Source organism: Papio anubis, chromosome 1, assembly GCF_008728515.1.
Source record: "Papio anubis isolate 15944 chromosome 1, Panubis1.0, whole genome shotgun sequence".
NCBI classification, from domain to species: domain Eukaryota; kingdom Metazoa; phylum Chordata; class Mammalia; order Primates; family Cercopithecidae; genus Papio; species Papio anubis.
The window spans coordinates 147,541,735-147,561,248 of record NC_044976.1 but is presented as its reverse complement, the minus strand read 5'-3'; the positions used below and the strand labels follow the sequence as shown (position 1 = coordinate 147,561,248).

Below are 19,514 nucleotides of genomic sequence, written 5' to 3'. Positions count from 1 at the left end.
CACTTATCCCAGTGAACTGTGTTTGTTTGCAGCAAAACACTGTGGTTAGGAGCATGGACCCTGAATTCAGACTGACTTGGAAACCAAATTCTGCAATTTATTGTGTGGCCTTGAAAATCATTCCTTCTGGGCTTTAGTTTCCTTCCTAATCTGGGGGATGAGGGGTATGATACCTAACTCATTAGGCTGTTGTAAAGATAAACGAGGTAATGTGTTTAATGATGGAGCACAATGCCTGGTCAACAATACTCAATAACTAATGGTGAGTATTACCGAACTTGAATGTGCCAAATGCAAGGACCTAGGACTACGTTTTGTACATCTTCCTTATTATTTTTTTTTTGAGACAGAGTTTCGCTCTCATTGCCCAGGTTGGAGTGTAATGGTGCGATCTTGGCTCACTGCAACCTCCACCTCCCGGGTTCAAGTGATTCTCCTGCCTCAGCCTCCAGAGTAGCTGGGATTACAGGCATGCGCCACCATGCCTGGCTAATTTCGTATTTTTAGTAGTGATGGGGTTCCTCCATGTTGGTCAGGCTGGTCTTGAACTCCCAACCTCGGGTGATCTGCCCGCCTCGGCCTCCCAAAGTGCTGGGATTACAGGCGTGAGCCACCACAGCTGGCCGATTTTGTCCATCTTTCTATCCCAGTGGCTAGTCATAGTCGATGTCTCTTAAAATGCATAAATTAAAATACTATCATAATGTCCTTTACTTGAAGAGGGGTTACAAGCTTATTTAGTTGGTCACTAGTAAGGACTTTTTTGTTTTCTTTTGAGACAAGGTCTTGCTCTGTCACCCAGGCTGGAGTATGATGGAGTCATCACAGCTCACTGCAGCCTTGACTTCCCAGGCTCAAGCAATCCTCCTACCTCAGCACCACTTGAGAGGTGGTTAATTTCCCATAGAGATGGGGTCTTTATGTTGCCCATGCTGGTCTCCAACTCTCCAATTCCTGGGCTCAAGTGATCCTCCCACCTTGGCCTCCCACAGTGTTGGGATTACAGGGCTGAGTCACTACACCCAGCTGAGAAAGCCATTTTACTGAAATGCCAAAAATTCCACTGATTTTACATCTCCAATCATATTCATCCTTTCCCCTTGCTAAACCAGTCCTGAACTTACAGAGGTAACTGTTTGAGGTTCTAGTTTGAAGTAGTGTTTTCTGCTAAATGATCTCATCACAATTTTAGTCTTTACTGCATGTACATCAATTCCAGTCTTTACATAATCATGTGGAACACGGATTATATTTTCCTTTCTCATATGAAAAGTAATAGCGTGCATGTGTACAGGATTTACGTTTCAGGCTTTGTGGGCTTTAAATCTCTGACTCCTAACCCAAGTGACTTTTCTAAGATCACAGTTGGTGGGTGGTCAAGCATATTAAAACCACTGCAAACTCTAGCGCTGTGTCCTGGACACTGGCCACAGCATCGCATTATCCCCCAACAGCCTAAATTCCTTGAAGGCAAGGTTATCTCTGGCTTCCTCAGCATCGTTCGCAGCATGCAGAGACTCGGTGAGCTGGGCTGGCCAGTGCATTTCCTCTTCCGTCAATGTAATCCTACTAGAGGAGCAGAGGGCAAACTACGTTCCCATTAAAGCCACAAGGTTTAAAAACCTCTAACCTTGGAAAAGTACACGTCAACCCTCTGCACAGCAAAATTCTCTACTGTGGTTTCCCCTCTGCCGCCTTCTCCTTGGCGTTCCCCGATCACTGCCTTCAGGGGTCTTTACAAGGGCAAGTGAACGTAGGGTTTGGGGGCCGGCTTCGCCCCCTTCTATTTACCGGGTGCTGGTCATCCTTCGGGCCAGGCTGACTGTCTAGGGGTGGCCCTGGGATACCTGCTCCGCGCAGGTGACCCCCCCTCCCACCGAGGAGGGCGCGTCCCGCTTGCTCCGTGGAGACGCCGCGGAGGCGCACACGCCTCACGCCCTCCTCGCAGAAGCCACAGGGGCTGCGGCTCTTTGTCGCGGGCACACCGGAAACGGCCCGGAGCGCGCGCGGGGCGGCCGCCGAGGGTCCCGGCGCAGGGCGGGGCCGCCGGGCCCGTCCCCCTCCCGGCGGGGGCGCGCGAGGCCCGGGCGGGGCCGCCGTCCCTTCCGGGGAGCAGGGAGCCGCCGCCGCGTCCGCCGGGCGGCTCCCACCCCGCCCCCCGCAGCTCTGGGTGACGCGTCTCCAATAACAGCTCGCCAGGAGCCGCAGCTCGGGCACAGCCGGCGCCCGCGCCCCGCCGCCACCATGAGGGCCGAGGGCCTCGGCGGCCTGGAGCGCTTCTGCAGCCCGGGCAAGGGCCGGGGGCTGCGGGCTCTGCAGCCCTTCCAGGTGGGGGACTTGCTGTTCTCCTGCCCGGCCTATGCCTACGTGCTCACGGTCAACGAGCGGGGCAACCACTGCGAGTACTGCTTCGCCAGGTAGGGCGGTGGCGGCGGGCGGGAGCCGGGGGCGCCGACCGGGAGGCTTGGATCGCGGCACCAGGAAGTGCGTGCGGCTCGCGGGGTCCTAGCGCCGGCCTCTAGGGCGGGGTGGGGGGCGGGGAGGGGAGGAGGCCCCGCGCTGAAGCCTCACGCCGGGCACCACGTGCGAGAGGAAACAGGACCGGTGCCCACTGCACGCCCTGCGCTGCACGTTTTCAGTTGCTCACGCAGGATGCGCAAACTCGGGAGTGCAGGTTCCTGCCTTCAAATGTGAGCTCCGAGCCAGGCTTGTTCCAAGCCTGGGCACTCACTGCCCTCCCGGTGCATTGGCAGTGGAGCCCCAAATTTGGGCAGCCACGGGCTGTCACCTTTAACTTATACTTCCTGCGGTGTATGCTGCTCCCCACAGGCCAGCCCTGCTTCAAATTGGCCGTTTCTTCCAAGGAATTTAATGACTTAGTATATGTCTTGTAAAGTACGTTTACGTGTTAAAGTACGCTTACATGGGTGTTTGGAGGGATGCCAGTGAGCACTGACCACACGCCCTGGATTCTGAGGCGCTGCAACGATGAGTTGCAGTGTCCAGTTTTGGTTTGGAATTAGGAAGACATGGTCGCAGTAAGGGATTGGGCAAGATGTGTGGTTGCTAACGGTATTTAATTGTAAGATACCATATGTATATATGTGCCTGTGTTTGTATATATGATGCATATACATTGGCACACACCAACACATATAATTATATCCTCAACTCTTATGAGAGTTTCAGAGCTGAAAGGCACATCAGAAATCACCAATTCGATCCTGTTTTTCACTTAATAGATGAGAAAACTAAAGCCCAGAGAGAAAGTGGGGTTACCTTTATCCATTCACACCAGTAGTGAAGGGAGTGAAATCTGGCCTCATTCACTTCTGCCTGTTTCTCACTGGTTAGGTGCTCAGTAAATTGACTAAGGCAGGAGGCATGGCTTTGGGGTTAAGTTTATATCAGGCCTTCCAGTACTCTGAGTAGAGACCGTGTTTTGCTTTCTTTGAACCTCAGTTTCTTCATCTTTGAAATGGAGATTCCTGGGCTGGATTAAGCTGACCTGCGGTCTTGCAGGGACCTTTTGAGTACAGGTCTCAGGTCCAGCATACTCAATCTCTCAGACCTGTGTGCCTTATTCTACAATAAGACGTAGCAAAAGAAGGGACAAAGGCTAAATATTGTAGTAATCTTGCCCAGACTCCCTGCCAGAACTGTCTTCCGCTTGGGGGGACCTGGAAAGGAACTAGACACGGAATCATGCCGTGGGCAGCTTAAGGGCTGTATGTGATGTGGCTCTTTGAATTGGTGAGCCAAGAGCTAAAGGGTCATGGCACCACTTTGCAACGTTTGAGTGAAGTGAGCATTGGGTTTTCCCAAAGTTAAAAAGGCTGCTGTGACTGGTCCCTTGATCTTCTGAGCCTTGCTGTGGCTCGGAGTCTGCAGCAGCGTGGGTGTCTGCAGTGGCAGGAGCAAAGCAGGTCAGGCAGCACAGAAGGAGCCTCCATCAGGGATCCTGGCAATTCCTGAAAGCCATCACCTAAGACCATGGATGCCAGGCACATAGTAGGTGCTTACTTTATATGGGTAGTTGCCGTTCCTGGCCCCCAGTGAATGAAAGATCAAATCCCTCTGGGTTTAGAAGGGATTAGAAGAACTGAGAGATGCTTCTGTTTAGCCGTAAGTCTCCTAATTGTTTCTACTACACATACTCCCAACCTTAGAACATTAGTGGATAGTGAGATGCAACTTCACAAAGCATTCAGCCTGGATTATTCTGCCATATGTGACAGTTTGCTGCCTTTTTTGTTGCTGCATTTTTCTGATTGACATTTATTAGTGTTATTCACTGTTGCCTTGGGTCCCTCACCAGGGCTGCAACTTGCAATGGGCTGTTATTACGACTTGCAAACCCCTTCTTTGTTTGATTTCCCCGAACTTCTGTCAATACCCATAGTTTATTTCCTTTCTGTTTCCCCAAAGAATTTTTTGAAATCAATTAAAATAATACAGAAGAAATGACAGCCATGATACTTACGCAATTAGAAATATCTTTGTACCCTACTTTATGATTTCTATGAAATCTGAATCGTTTAGTATTAGTGGTTAGATCATCTGATAGATTCAGCATCAGTTTCTCTGTCAACAATTCGTATATGACCTAGGACAAATCAGTCTGTCCAGATGTATGAGAGGAACGTGTGTTTTCCTCCATAGGGCCTCAAAGTATTGGAGTAGAATTCTGCAAATGTTCATACATACAGGTCAAAATCTGCTGCCTGCCTCAGCCCCACACACCCAAAAGAAAGCTACCCCTTATCCTTTCTTTTGCCGGAAGTTTAACGTAAACAGTATTGCTTAAGATAAATGAACGACGCAAGAATTTCCACGTCATATTAATTGTATCAGGATCTAACTTTTTTTTGAAGGAAAGAAAAGTGATTTCTTTAGGTAGGAATAAGTATATTCTACAAATTGAGAAATAATGGAAAATGTCTTAAGTCTCAACAGAATGGGATTCTTATGGTCAGACCAATTCAGACAAAGGTTTGTTTGGGGAGTTTTTAATTTGTATCACATTTCTCAGTCTGGTGGGTGCCACTGGAGAAGATACATATCTTGCCTGAGCTGCTAGAAGGCAGCTCCTAATAATATATAAATTTCTTCCACTTGGAACCTGTCCCTATCAGACTTCTCAGATACACTTTATACACACATACACACATAAACGCACACATACGTATTTTGGCCATTTATCACCGTTTTTGGCGGGGTTTTTTTTTTTTTCCAGATATATAGATGTGTTTGTTTGTTTTGAGGCAGTTCTTGTTGCCCAGACTGGAGCGCAATGGCGCGATCTCAGCTCACCGCAACCTCCGCCTCCTGGGTTCAAGCAATTTTCCTGCCTCAGCCTCCGGAGTAGCTGGGATTACAGGAATGCGTCACTATGCCCGGCTAATTTTCTATTTTTAGTAGAGATGGGGTTTTTCCATGTTGGTCAGGCTGGTCTCGAACTCCCGACCTCCTAAAGTGCTGGGATTACAGATGCGAGCCCCCGCACCTGGCTAAGTATATTGTATTTTAAACTGAGTTTTAGCCTTTTTTTTTTTTTTTTTTTTTTGAGACAGAATCTCGTCTCGCTCTGTTGCCCAGACTGGAGTGCAGTGGCACGATCTTGGCTCACTGCAACCTCCGCCTCCCGGGTTCAAGCAATTTCCGGCTAATTTTTGTATTTTTAGTAGAGACAGGGGTTCATCATGTTGGCCAGGCTGGTCTCGAACTCCTGACCTCAAGTGATCTGCCCGCCTCGGCCTCCCGAAGTGCTAGGGTTACAGGTGTGAGCCACCGCGCCCGGCCTAGACATATTTTAACACCCAATGTGATTTGTCTCAGAAGGAGACAGGGTTCCATTTAAATATTTGTTCTGTGTGCCGTTCCTCAGGTAGGCAGATGTCTCCCTTTTGATATTTTGTTCTCTTGGCTCATGGGTTATTTAAGGGTGAGATTATTGTCATTTCTTTGTTTCCTCTGAGTGTAGTGGGGAACCAGGAAAGCCCATTTAGCGTCCTTGGAATAGAGCTGTTAGAACCCAGTTTCAGTGAATTTCGGTCGTGTCTGGCTTAGATTAGTTGTTTTAAAAAATAAATTGATTGCATGAGCCAAACGCTGTGATTAAGGTGTCCTGCTTCAGCAGTTATAAAGACTTTTTTCTCATGTCCCCCAGATTTGTTCCCTAGTGTATTCATCTTAGCTTTCCTCTTGTTTTATCAAACCGGCAGAATAATTTTTAGTTGATCTTTATCAGTATTAAGGGCCATGAAATCCTAATGCTGTTTTCCTGAAGTTCTGTGAACTAACCCTGGTTCTGGCTGCCTGAAGCTGTGCATGAGAAGGGGACCTTGTCCCCAGGGCTGCTGTGACTCTGGCTCTCCTCAGAATGCTTTCAGAGTTGTCTCGGGGGAGAAGTGGCTTCAGATGGATTTAAATCATTATGTTTTCTGAATTAAAAAAAATTGAATTACGTGCTCTAATAAAGGGATTCCCCTTCTTTTTTAGATGTAGTTTTATAAAATAGGTGGTAAGACTAAAACATACATACAACAGATTTCCTGTAAAAAGTTCCATTAAAGAATACGAAATTCAGCAATCTGTATGTTAGGTAAGGAAATGCTGTTTTCACTTTCCGCCTTTCAGTATTTCAAGGTTTCCTGTACATTAATGCATAACTTAATGACAGGGATATGTTCCAAGAACTGCCTTAGTAAAGCAGTTTGGTCCTTGTGCCAGCATGCTAGAGTGTACTTACACAAAGCTACATGAGAGAGTCTACTATTCACCTAGGCTGTGTGGTGTAGCCTATTGCTCCTAGGTTACAAACCTGTACAGCATGTTACTGTACTGAATACTGTAGGCAATTGTAATACAATGGTAAGTATTTGTGTATCCAAACAGATCTAAACATAGAAAAGGCACAGTGAGAATATAGTATTACAATCTGATGGGACCACCTTTGTTCACGTGGTCTGTCATTGACTGAAATGTCGTTAGTGCATGACCTTATTTCAGTTGAAACCGCAAAGCAGGGACTTTGTGGCAGGTGGATTGGGTTTGAATTCTGATTTCATTCTTTCCAGATGGTTTGTCTTTAGGCCAGTTATCACTTAACCTCTCTGAACTCCCAGGTACCCTTATCTGTAAAATGTGCATACTAATGCCAGTGCCATTAATCCCAGCACTTGGTAGGCTGAGGTGGGAGGATCGCTTGAAGCCAGGATTTTGAGACCTGACTGGGCAATGTAGCAAGACCTCATTCTCTACAAAAAAAAAAAAAAAAAAAAATGTATTGAGTTTAGCCAGCTGTGGTAGCCCAGGCCTGTAGTCCTAGCTACACTTGGGTAGGCTGAGGTGGGAAGATCCCCTGAGTCAGGAGGTTGATGCTGTAGTGAGCCATATCACTTACTCCGGCCTGGGAGACAAAGTGAGACCCTATCTCTTAAAAAAATAAAAAAGTACGGGCTGGGCATGGTGGCTCACGCCTGTAATCCCAACACTTTGGGAGGCTGAGGCGGATGGATCACTTGAGGTCAGGAGTTTGAGACCAGCCTGGCCAACACAGTGAAACCCTGTCTCCACTGAAAATATAAAAATTAGCCAGGTGTGGTGTAGTCCCAACTACTTGGGAGGCTGAGGCAGGAGAATGGCTTGAACCTAGGAACCCAGGAGGCAGAGGTTGCAGTGAGCTGAGATCACGCCACTGCACTCTAGCCTCCATCTCAAAAAAAATAAAAGCATATGAACACCCACCCTACCAAGCTCAGCTTGAGAATTAAATGACAGAGTGAAGAAAGTTAGGTACTCAGTACAACCCTAGCACACAGTGAGCCATCAAAATCACAGCCTGATCTCTTTTTTTTTTTTTCCCCCAAGATGGAGTCTCATTCTGTCACCCAGGCTAGAGTGCAATGGCACAGTCTCCGCCTCTCAGGTTCAAGTGATTCTCCTGCCTCAGCCTCACGAGTAGCTGGGATTACAGGCGTGTACCACCTTGCCTGGCTAATTTTTGTATTTTTAGTGGAAACGATGTTTCACCATGTTGGCCAGGCTGGTCTTGAACTCCTGACCTCAGGTGATCTGCCTGCCTAGGCCTCCCAAAGTGCTGGGATTACAGGCATGAGCCACCACGCCTGGCCTGATCTCTTATACTTGTTTAATGAACTCTGCTGGCTAAATGTTTCTAACTTAATTAAATTGTGTGATAAAATATTACAATTTTAGGGGCGTTTTTATGGAGTTGTGGGGAGGAGTGGATACTGGGAAGGAAATACTGGAAATTGTTGACCAGTGGAATCACCATTAAGCTGGCCTATTGGCTGGGCGCGGTGACTCACACCTGTAATCCCAGCACTTTGGGAAACCGAGGTGGGCAGATCACCTGAGGTCAGGAGTTTGAGAGCAGCCTGGCCAACGTGGTGAAACCTCATCTCTACTAAAAATACAAAAATTACCTGGGCATAGTGGCAGGTGCCTGTAATCCCAGTTACTCGGGAGGCTGAGGCAGGAGAATCGCTTGAACCCGGGAGGTGAAGGTTGTGGCGAGCTGAGATGTTGCCACTGTACTCTAGCCTGGGCGACAGTTAGACTATGTCTCAAAAAAAAATGGCCTGTTGACCCATAGCCACAACCAGCACTTCTCAACCTTGGGTTCCCCAGAATTAACGATGGGCGTCTGGGGTCAGTTTTCAGGATTTTTCAAAACCTAATGGGAATAATATAACATACCTACACAGGTAAACCTTCTTCAGAAAAGAGCCTTTTCTCACTCCAAAGTGCTTAAGCACTTTAATATTCTTTTAATAAGATTAAACAAATATTTATAGAGAGAAATGGAAGGAAACAGAATTTTCCACATTGCAAGGATATCAGGGCTCCTTTCTGCCTTTTACGTTCAGCACAATTGTTTCAGCTGCAGCAAGGAGCCGGCCTTTAAGACTTCAAATGTGCCAGGTGCTGTAACTCACGTTAATTTTTTATATGCGGGGAACATAATTTCTGTTATAGCTTATAGGGACTCAGTGACCAAGCTGCACGTTTGGAACCGATTTCAGATGAAAGAGACAGAATAACAGCAGGATATCCTGAAGTGAAATTCAAACCCTGGTGAGTTAAAACCACCATCTAACACCTTTCCCTCCCCAAAGCAATTGCACAGAATCCTCTCAATCAAAAAAAATCTGAAGAACCTGTATAAAATGGCATTTCTTTAAATCATATTGCTCTTTGCAGCCCATAAAGCATTTCCAGATACATTCTTATTTTGATCCTTCCAAGGATGGCTGGTATACACAGGGCCTTATTCCATTTTACATAGAAAGAAACTGAGTGTTAGAGAAGTTAAGCAGTTTCTCTGAATTTCACACCTTTTTTGTCAAATATTTATTGAGTGCCTCTTAAAGGCTGGACTCCATGACCTTCAAGGATGGAGCGAAATCCCGTGTTCTTTTTGTGATCTTTCTGTGCCCCCTTTGGCGTGAACCTACTGTGTGGTTCACCTGGGCACTTAACCCTACTTTACTACTGTGTGGTTCCCTGGAGACTGGGGACTTAATCCATCTCTGATATCTCCTTGATTGAACACAATTTATAATTGCCCAACCACTTAACAAACGAATGCATTGTTTAAAGAATTGTTTTAAGTTTTAAAAAATGATTTAGCCATTTTAGATCTATATCTTATGCTGATATGGACTTAGATTATAATGCTTTGAAATTTGCATAAGAGCTACACATATTCTTTTATATGTATGAATTATTATGTAATAAAACATAAAAAGAACACGAGGCTTTGGTCCTTTTGTGGGCTTGGAATATTTTTAATATTACGCTAGGACTAAACCAGAGTTAGTCATCTCAGCCTTTATACCTACATATAAAGAGTTTCGTTGTGCACATGTACCGTAGAACTTAGAGTATAATAAAAAAAAGGAAGAGTTTGTTTCTGTACTGTGTGATAGGGCAGCATCAGCCCACAGCCTTTTTTTTTTTTTTTTTTTGCTCCTTAAGCAAATCCATCCTTCAGGCTCTCTCTCTGCAGAAGTTAAATCACTGAGTTGTGGAAATGGAATTTATGGTGCAGCGGTAGGAGGCGGCCCCTGGTTGGTACTCCTGTAGAACAGGCAAGTTGCACACCACCTGTGAGAAGGTTCTTGTAAAACTATGTTACATTTCTTTGAGAAGATCCAGGGCTCACTGCTATAGTTTGGCAGGAACCTGGTCTTGGGGAGAGCTCAGAATTCGTGAGAATTCAGGACAGCATGTCTCTTTTAGGATTTGATACAGTGAGAGAATTGCAAAGGAAGTTTCTACTGTATTTGGGTGTTTTAGGCTTACTGCTTTGAACTTAGGTTAATATTCCCTCCTCTTTTCCCTGTCAGTCTAAAAATATGAAATAATTACTATTTTATGCCACTTTATTTCTGTCCTCGAAGGAAGCCATCAATAATTACAAGCTTGCTTTATCTTCCTGGAGTCATGAATAACTAAATTCACTCCCCCCCATCCACACACATCTTTTTTTGGACCTCAGATGTACAGTTGAGGTAATCATACTTCTGAGTTCAAGGCATGCTTTTATCTGGTATGTGCAAGGCAAGTTTGGTTTTTCAGAACGTCCCCTCTCATTTCTGGCTCTTCTCACAGGCAGCTCCTCTATGGGTTTGGTTGTGTATCTTTGAATACGTGTGTATGTGTGTCCTGATGATCACTCGGGAACTAGACACACCTAGAACAAGGCACCCTGATTGTCCTTGGCAGATTCAGACCTTGAGCTCTCTTCTGATCCTCCTGCTCATTCAGCGTTTTTCTGTAGCTGTGTCAGGGCAGGGGCCCCTGCACTGGCCCCTTCCTCCTGATGAGTGGCCTGTTCTGACACTTGGGGGAGGCAGGGCATTTTGAGGTCTCCTTTGCCTCTCAGGAACTTGCATTGTTAGCCCACCCACATCCCCAACGTTCACTTCTTTGGATTTCTAGGAAATCTGCAGTAGTTTAGGGGTGCAGTCCTTTGGCAGGGAATTAACTGAAGTACCTGCCTTTTCAGGGGTTGAACCTATGACCTTGGCCTCATTAGAGCTGTAACCAGTCACAAAGCACACACCTCACTTTGTGTAACTTCTGCCGACTTGTTCCTGCCACCCTCCGCGGCTTCCTATTCAATTGCAAAGGCGTTCACACCAACACAATAGAACAGAAGGAAATCAGATCTCTTCAAGACTTCTCTGAAGGACAGAAATATGCAATTTAGCAGGAAAATAATACAAAAAAAGTCTTGAAGGTTCAGGAAACAACTTATCTTTCTAGTCCATACATTCGCTGAGAATCCAGCTGTGTCTCTCAGATTCTTCTTCAATCAAAAATTCAAAAATAGTATGGGACTCCTTGTGTCAATTTATTAACATAAAATCTAGTGACTCTTGTACATGAAGTGGAAGGTTTCGGATGACTAGGTAGAAATATTGCATGTATATTATTAAAATGGATTGGGTTAGCTTTTATAGAAAAAGTGGATCTGAGAATTCATAAGTGCTTGTCTTTGGCAAGTTTATAGTCCCTAGAGATAAAAATGAATGCATGCTATAATAACAAAGACACAGTTGTGTCTTAGTGAGTGCTCTGTGATGCACAGGGTGTGTTGGTGCCCAGGGGACACAGAGTCACCATGGAGGAGAAGAGAAACAAGGACAACTTGCTAGAGAAGTGAAATTCACACAGGGCTTGAAGACCTGAACGTATCTTGGGGGAGGGACATGATAAGATAATCTGGCTGTCCAAAAAGATACAGGTTTTTATTAGAGCCAGATAAAAATCTCAAGGATTTTATGTCTTGGCACTTGGAAGGAGTTATGTTGAAATCTGGGTTCTCGTTAATCTATGGGTACCAAGAAAGACTCTTCAGGGATGTAGGTACTGGCTCATGTTTTTGAGGAGATGGTGATTTTTCTTACTCTGGTGATGTTTGGGTAGGAAACATTTGCTCATTTGCCACCACCTGAAAAATCTCTGTCAATTCCATGAATCCGTGGTACAGTGACAGTTGCTGTTCACAGCGATAACCTCATATGTTCTTAAAACCTCAACAATAAGACACATTTAATTATGAGCCAATTCCTCCCTAAGGGTAGGAATTCTGTTTTTTAACTCATTCAAAAACATTTGTATTTATGGACACTTAGTGGGTTCTACAGTTCTGGAAAACAACTCCAAAGAAAAGGAACAAAAATCCCTACCACCATGGAGCTTATTTTCCGCAGCTTTTATTCATCTTTATTTTACCCCCAGTTCATTGGACTCTGTAAGGCTTCAGCAGATGCTGTATAAAAGGCAGGAAGGTTTGCGGGTTATGTTCTTTTTCTTTCTTCTGATCATCCACGTATGTCATGAAGAACATTCTGTTAACCAGAATGTTTAACCGTGTTGGGACTCAGAAAGTGATACCCCAAAGTTTGGCCCTTTGCCATTACAGAGCACTCTCCACTGAAGGGGGTTGGAAGGGCCTCAGAAGCAAAGACTCTGTGACCTTCCCTGCCCGTCAGTCTATTACCATTATTAGCTCATACCCTTTTGTCCATTCTTCATTGAACCTAAGCATAAACATAGGCAGTTTTCCTTGAGTTCTTGAGTTATTGGGCTCTCATTCTGAAGGATCTTGTGTCACGTAAAAACTTTGACTAAATCAATTTGTTATGTTTTTATCTTGTTAATCTGTCTTTTCTTCCGGGGTGTTGGCCATGACCCTTGTGATGAATGAGGAAGGACATCACATGCTTCCACCCCTACAGCTACAACACCCTGTCTCATGACTGACACAAGCTAAGAGAGAGCTTTGATAAGATAATACTTAGGTCCAGTGAATTGGCAACATCCCTATGTTGGTTAAAATAGCAGCAGCTCTGGGTAGATATATTTTAGAAGTTAATAAAATATGACCTATCCATACACCCGAGTAAATATTTTATTTTATTTTATTTTATTTTATTTTTTTTGAGACAGAGTTTTGCTCTGTCACCCAGGCTAGAATGCAGTGGCTCGATCTCAGCTCACTGCAAGCTCCGCCTCCCACGCCATTCTCCTGCCTCAGCCTCCTGAGTAGCTGGGACTACAGGCGCCCGCCACCACGCCTGGCTAATTTTTTTGTGTTTTTAGTAGAGACGGCGTTTCACTGTGTTAGCCAGGATGGTCTCGATCTCCTGACCTCGTGATCCACCCACCTTGGCCTCCCAAAGTGCTGGGATTACAGGCGTGAGCCACTGCGCCTGGCCACCTGAGTAAATATTTTAAACAGTAATCTAAAAAAACCCTTTAGGGTTTTTTTTTTTTTTTTTTTTAAACTTTAAAACATTCAAGTTAATAAGGAAGTAGGGATTTAGGAAAAATCTATTTCATCCAGTATTTAATTGATTTCTGCACATGTTCCACCTTTACAAGATACTCAGCTACTAAATATTTTCTAGGTGCAGAGAGAGAGACACAGAGAGAGAGAAGCCCACCTTTCTTGATCTAACTCTGTCTGTGAATCTGAGGATTGCCCCTGATAGAACTCCATGGTAGATTAAGGGCCTCCTGATGGACACCCTCAGGCCAAGCCTCAGGAGCCATATCTGAGTCTAGCTTGCTCTGCTGTGTTATTTTCACTCTGGTCGTCCTAAATTGCTTATAGTAATGAATACACACATGCACACACATATATGCACCTTGCTGATTCTCTTGTCCGTGTCCCTCTTTGCCTGGCGCTCTCCTTTGGTTCTGAGAAATCTGTCCTGATTTCTGCAGGCTGGATTAGTTCCTTTCATCTTTGCTCCCACAGCACCTCATACAAACTTCCTTTATCACGCTTACTCCTTGTATGCATGAACCTAGGTCTTACTCATCTTTGTAACCCCAGGATTTAGCAAGAAGACTAGCCTCTGTTCCTGCAGTAAATATTTGTGAAATGTACTAGTCTCATTTCTGCATCTTATCTTACTGGTGGCCCTTTGCATAGGCCTCATAATCTCTCTTAATCTGCAGCTGTTCGTTCTTGGAAATGACTCCTTGTAAATACTCTCAGAACTCTTCATTGACTCCCTGCTTTCTTCAGGACAGATTCCCTACTAAGTGCCCCTCCCATCATATCCAGCATTATCCCTCACTGCATTTTGACTTAGACTCTAAGTTCAATTTGGGTGGTCTTTGCAAAGCTGAGGAATGTCATTCTTCATTCTTCTTGTTGTCCATTTGTCATCTAGAATACTTTTCTCTGTAATATTTCCTTCCTTATCCTCTGCCTTCTTCCTAGGTAAGGCCTTAGAGCCTCTGTTTGTTTATACTCAAAGATTCAGATCAAATTGCATCTCTTTCCAAAGCTTTTTCTGTTTCTGTTTTTTTGTTTTGCTTTGCTTTTTTGTTTTTTTGAGACAGAGTCTCTCTCTGTCACCCAGGCTGGAGTGCAATAGCACAATCTTGGCTCATTGCAACCTCCGCCTCCCAGATCCAAGCGATTCTCCCGCCTCAGCCTACTGAATAGCTGGGATTACAGGCGCGTGCCACCATGCCTGGCTAAGTTTCGTATTTTTTCATAGAGATGGGGTTTCACCATGTTGGCCAGGCTGGTCTCAAACTCCTAACCTAAGGTGATCCACCCACCTTGGCCTCCCAAAGTGCTGGGATTATAGGCATAAGCCACCGCGCCCGGTCCAAAGCTTTTTCTTGACTACTTCAGCCCACACATCTTTCATTTTATTTATCGACTTGTTTGTATTTTGCAATAATTTACTATTTGTATTTATTGAACATCATACTCTTTCAAGCATTGTGCTCTCACTGTGGAGTTTCAGAGATAAGTAAGACAACATGCTCAGTAGGTGCTATTTCCCTAAGTTCTGTGTCTTCAAAGAGCTCAGTCCTAGGGGTAGCTTTCTGCTCTCAATTCCGGGTCATGTGGGCCATTTGGATGCTGAATCATTTTGCCTGATATTTATATTTATTTACCACTCTCATGTAGGCAGGGCAGATTTCCCCAAATAGCTCTTTTTTGGAGGGGGGAACGGAGTTTTGCTCTTGTTGCCCAGGCTAGAGTGCAATGACGTGATCTTGGCTCACTGTAACCTCTGCCTCCTGGGTTCAAGCTATTCTCCTGCCTCAGCCTCCCGAGTAGCTGGGATTACAGGCATGGCGCCACCATGCCTGGCTAATTTTGTAATTTTAGTAGTGACGGGGTTTCTCCATGTTGGTCAGGCTGGTCTTGAACTCCCGACCTCAGGTGATCTGCCCACCTCAGTCTCCCAAAGTGCTGGGATTTACAGGCATGAGCCACCACGCCTAGCTGCTCAATTTTTTTTTTTTTTAACAACAATATTATTTCCCAGTATGGCTGTAGCACAGTACTTTTGTACCTAGAAAATAACACTTTTGAATATAAATTACTTAGCTATGATAGATTAACATGTCTTCTTACTGCCTTATGTGCAAGATTTTATAGTATAAAAAATGTTCTTCATTCAGAGAAATACAAATAGAATCAATAAGGATTGAAAGAAAAATGTCTGCTAAATCTGTTCAGATGGCATCTGATCAGTTTAAGTTTTCAAGGTAAAGTCCACAATTGGGGGTAATTCACCTAAACAAATTGGTAATTCAATTTTTTATATTTTGTTTGCAGGAAAATAAAACTGAGGGGATGAGAGAATGTCGACTCATAAAATTCTTTTGTAGGCAATTAAAAAGAACATTTTCCAGGCCAGGCACGGTGGCTTATGCCTGTAATCCCAGCACTTTGGGAGGCCAAGACGGGCGGATGGCTTGAGGACAGGAGTTCAAGACCAGCCTGGCCAACATGGTGAAACCCTCTCTCTACTAAAAGTACAGAAATTAGCTGGGCATGGTGGTTCATGCCTGTAATTAATCCCAGCTACTTGGAGGCTGAGGCTGGAGAATCTCTTGAACCTGGGAGGCAGAGGTTGTAGTGAGCCAAGATTGCGCCACTGCACTCCAGCCTAGACGACAGAGCAAGAACCTCTCTCAAACAAACAGACAAAAAACACACATTTTCCCGTAAGTAAGATTCAGAACAGGTCTGTCTGGACAGGTAGTTAACACTCATGTTTTGCTGCAGCAGACCTGACCATGTTCTGGGAACTCACAATTAGCATTAGACTATAAAGGAATTTTTACCATGGTTTATTTGTGTTTTATGTACAGAATGTTGAAGTGAGGAATACTGTTAGGAGTATTTTAAGTTTTCAAGTAGTTAAATTCATATTACTTTGGTATCGTTTTCCTTGATATTTAATCACATGAGTTTTATGCAACAGCAAGCATAGGGGACTCTAATAATATTGGTATACATTACAAGGTACTAATAGTAACATCTGTCATTTAACTGGAAGAAACGGTCAATATTATTTTATTGTCAGTTCCTTTATGAGAGAACTGAGTTAGAAAGACATTCGTTGTTTTTTTGCTTTTGACTTTTCAATCAGAAGGCATTAGAGAAGTAAAGATAAAAGTAGCAAGGAAGTGTCATTCTGACCTTGCACGAAAGTTAAGACCGAGCGTTTCCAGAGGAAAATGTGAAATTTTAAAAGTGCGTACATTCATTCTTTGGACGAGCTTTAACTATTAGAGATTCTGCGGGGCCTACAAGAGGAGCTTCGGATATAGGTGTACAGGGGCTGAAATGAAAATGTAATGTTCACTGTTTCACAGGCTAAATATTTCTTTCCTATATTCATAAGCTTTGTGAATTTCTTTTTTTCTTTCTAAGGCAAAGGTAAATTTTGTGTGGGCCAGAGCCTGCATGAAAACAAATCCGTGTTACTTTGTAACTAGGTCAGCCATCACCCTAACCACTAAACCCAGCTTCCTCCTTGTAAATTACAGCTCCAGTTCCAATAGTTGGGAAAACCTATTAGTTGCCACCTTACTGCCCTAAATATTTCCTGCCTCCCCAAGAGGATGCGGGTTCTAACTTTTAACAAGCCTCAGAACAAAGCCTGGTGCTGAGCGAAGGTTCAGCACAGCCCTGGGAAGAAGCCCCCTGCTGCACGTGGGTCCCGTTCACTGTTACATTGTGGATTAAAGTGATGTGTGGAGCACCTTTCACTATCACACAAAAACCTGTAGCCTGAGTATTATCCTTGTCCCCTGACCAGGGTTATAATAGGGTTCTGCCACAATTCCTCCAATTTTTATTTCTCTTAAACAAGATTGGAGGCCTTGCTAGTATAACCATCCTCGCTGGGTGGGAGGCTAACTTTGTTTCTGATTGTCTTATTTCAACCTATGGTGAAGTTATATTGCGCTGCTGGGCTTTTTTCCCTTTCTCTTTTTCATTTGGCTGGGGCTGCCTCTGTTCAACAGAGCAGACTTGTCACTTCTTCTGTCACCATTAGTTAAAAGTAATTGTTATTGCAAACCCCGTCTATGCCAGTATCATTTTCTTTCATGGTGAAACCCACTAAGCATTCATTTCAGTAGCAGAAAGTAGGGAGCTTACAGAATCAAATCCTTTTTATCTAGACCAACAGCACCTGCGGCAACGCGTTAACTAGCAGGAGTTGTTAATTACATTTCTAACTTGTTGATCTTCATGGTTTCCGATTTTTTAAAAGCAAGGAAATTAATCGCTGTGTGTGTCTCTTCCAGTAGGAAATGACAGGAGCGTGTCTTCTAAGTTCTGTTCCAGTCAGTAATAATCAAATACTTGCATTTTCCTGTAACATTTCTTTTCTTTGTGGATGGAACTATTTCTTACGTTCAAAGAGCCCTTCTGTTCACAGCAGGGTAGATATTTGCCCATAAAACAAAGGCTTTAGAAACATAGATCCTCTAGCTGTGAGTCTGAGTGAGACTGTGCTGACGGTATTTCAATAGTTGACATCACTTTAAAAAAAAAAGCACAAAGACTAATTATAAGTGTGGTAGTACCCAGCATTTATTGAACGTTTACAGTGTTCTAAGCGATGTGTTAAATGTTTTGCTTGCATTTTCTCATTTAACTTTCATAGCAAACCTGTGAGGTGGAAATGATATCTTTATCTGACAGTGAAGGAAACTAAGGTTCAGAAAGGACTAATAACTTGCCCCAGATCACATAGCACATCAAGTACCAGAAAGAAAAAAGGATTTGAGAGAGGGAAGTGGGAAGAGTAACTCATCATATTCATCCTAAATTGTGAGACAGGAATCAAGAAGCAGCAGAACGAAACCTGAGGATTTTTTTCCTAAAACTTGCGCCTGCTTCTAGGATACGTCGTCATCACAGATTAGAAAAAGACAGGGTCAGCTACTTTATTCTTATGTAAATGTTCATCATCAAGGTGGTTAAACAATCTGCTCCATCCTGGAATTCATTCTTAAGAATATCAGAAAAATCTAAACAATCTGCCTTGCAGAGTGCTTCAACTGTATACAGCAATTTCCGCACGAAAAAGCCACTCCACCCAAATGTGTTACCATCGGCCTTCCACATTCTAGAAGCACATTGGAATCTCCTGGGAGCTTTCCAAAAGTCCTAGTGCCTGGGCCCAACACATACCAACTGAATGAGAACTGATGAGCCCTGCCCCAGACAGCCAAGGTTGAGAACCACTGTGAGAGGTTATTAGTGATTCACTCTACACTTTCCTTTTTGTTCCACTCCTTTGGGGTTCAGTTCTTTTTTTTTTTTTTTTAGGGAAATTTTGTTTTCTTTATTTTGTGCAGTCTTTTCCCAAACTTCCTGAACAATTCAGATCATATTACATTGCAAACGAAAAATTTACGACTGGTCTTTTGTAGAAACAGAGTTTATTCCAACTGCTTTGTATATTCCTACAACGAAAATGGATAGCCCATATGAAGTTTCTCTCTGGCTGTAACTCTTCAGTCAGCAATAGTCGAACACTCACAGGATCTCTCTCCTTCTCTCTCCAGCACATGTACTACACAAGCACAGTGCAGGTACCAGCTCAGCAAGTTGTAGTTTGAATTTCAGCCATGAGACTTATGAAGAGTTTACATTTCTTGCTAGCTGTGGAAAGAACTGAAGCACACGTCTGAATAATTTAAACAGTGCTTCCTCCCCGCCCCTACCCCACCTCATCTAGAATTGCTTAAACCAAAATAGATCAAAGCCGATTCTTATGTTATTCACTATCAGTAACAGTAGCTATCAAAAATTGTTAGCTTTTCTTCTCTACTCTGAAGGCAAGCTGGCTCAAGAAGACCTATGTTAAGAAAATTCACACTGCTGAAGTAAATTAGAGATGACACAGACAAATGGTAAAACATTCCATGCTCATGGATTAGAAGAGCCGATATTGTTAAAATGTCCATACTACCCAAAGCAATCTACAGATTCAACACTATTCCTACCAAACTATTGAAGTCATTTTTCACAGAATAAGAAAAAAAACTTTCTAAAATTCGTGTAGAACCAAAAGAGAGCCCAAATAGCCAAAGCAATCCTAAGCAAAAAGAACAAAGCCAGAGGCATCACATTACCCAACTTCAAATAATACTGTAAGGCTGTGCTAACCAAAACAGCATGGTATGGGTAC

At 43.9% G+C, this 19,514-nt stretch overlaps 1 protein-coding gene across 5 annotated transcripts in view; it reads left to right on the top strand.

Moving 5' to 3' along the window:
- The first annotated feature begins 2,090 nt into the window (after positions 1-2,090).
- Positions 2,091-19,514, top strand: part of SMYD2 (SET and MYND domain containing 2) — a 104,053-nt gene continuing 86,629 nt past the window's right edge. For 3 of the 5 annotated variants that reach the window (XR_004178607.1, XM_021927244.2, XM_009187510.2), the window contains exon 1: positions 2,091-2,417. Coding sequence is in view for 3 of the 5 variants with exons in the window: in XM_021927244.2 (XP_021782936.1) it covers positions 2,245-2,417 (173 nt within the window). In the remaining 2 variants the exon portion in view is untranslated. The remainder of the gene's footprint in view (positions 2,418-19,514) is intronic. The other 2 variants (XM_009187520.4, XM_021927250.2) reach the window with 2 other exon arrangements.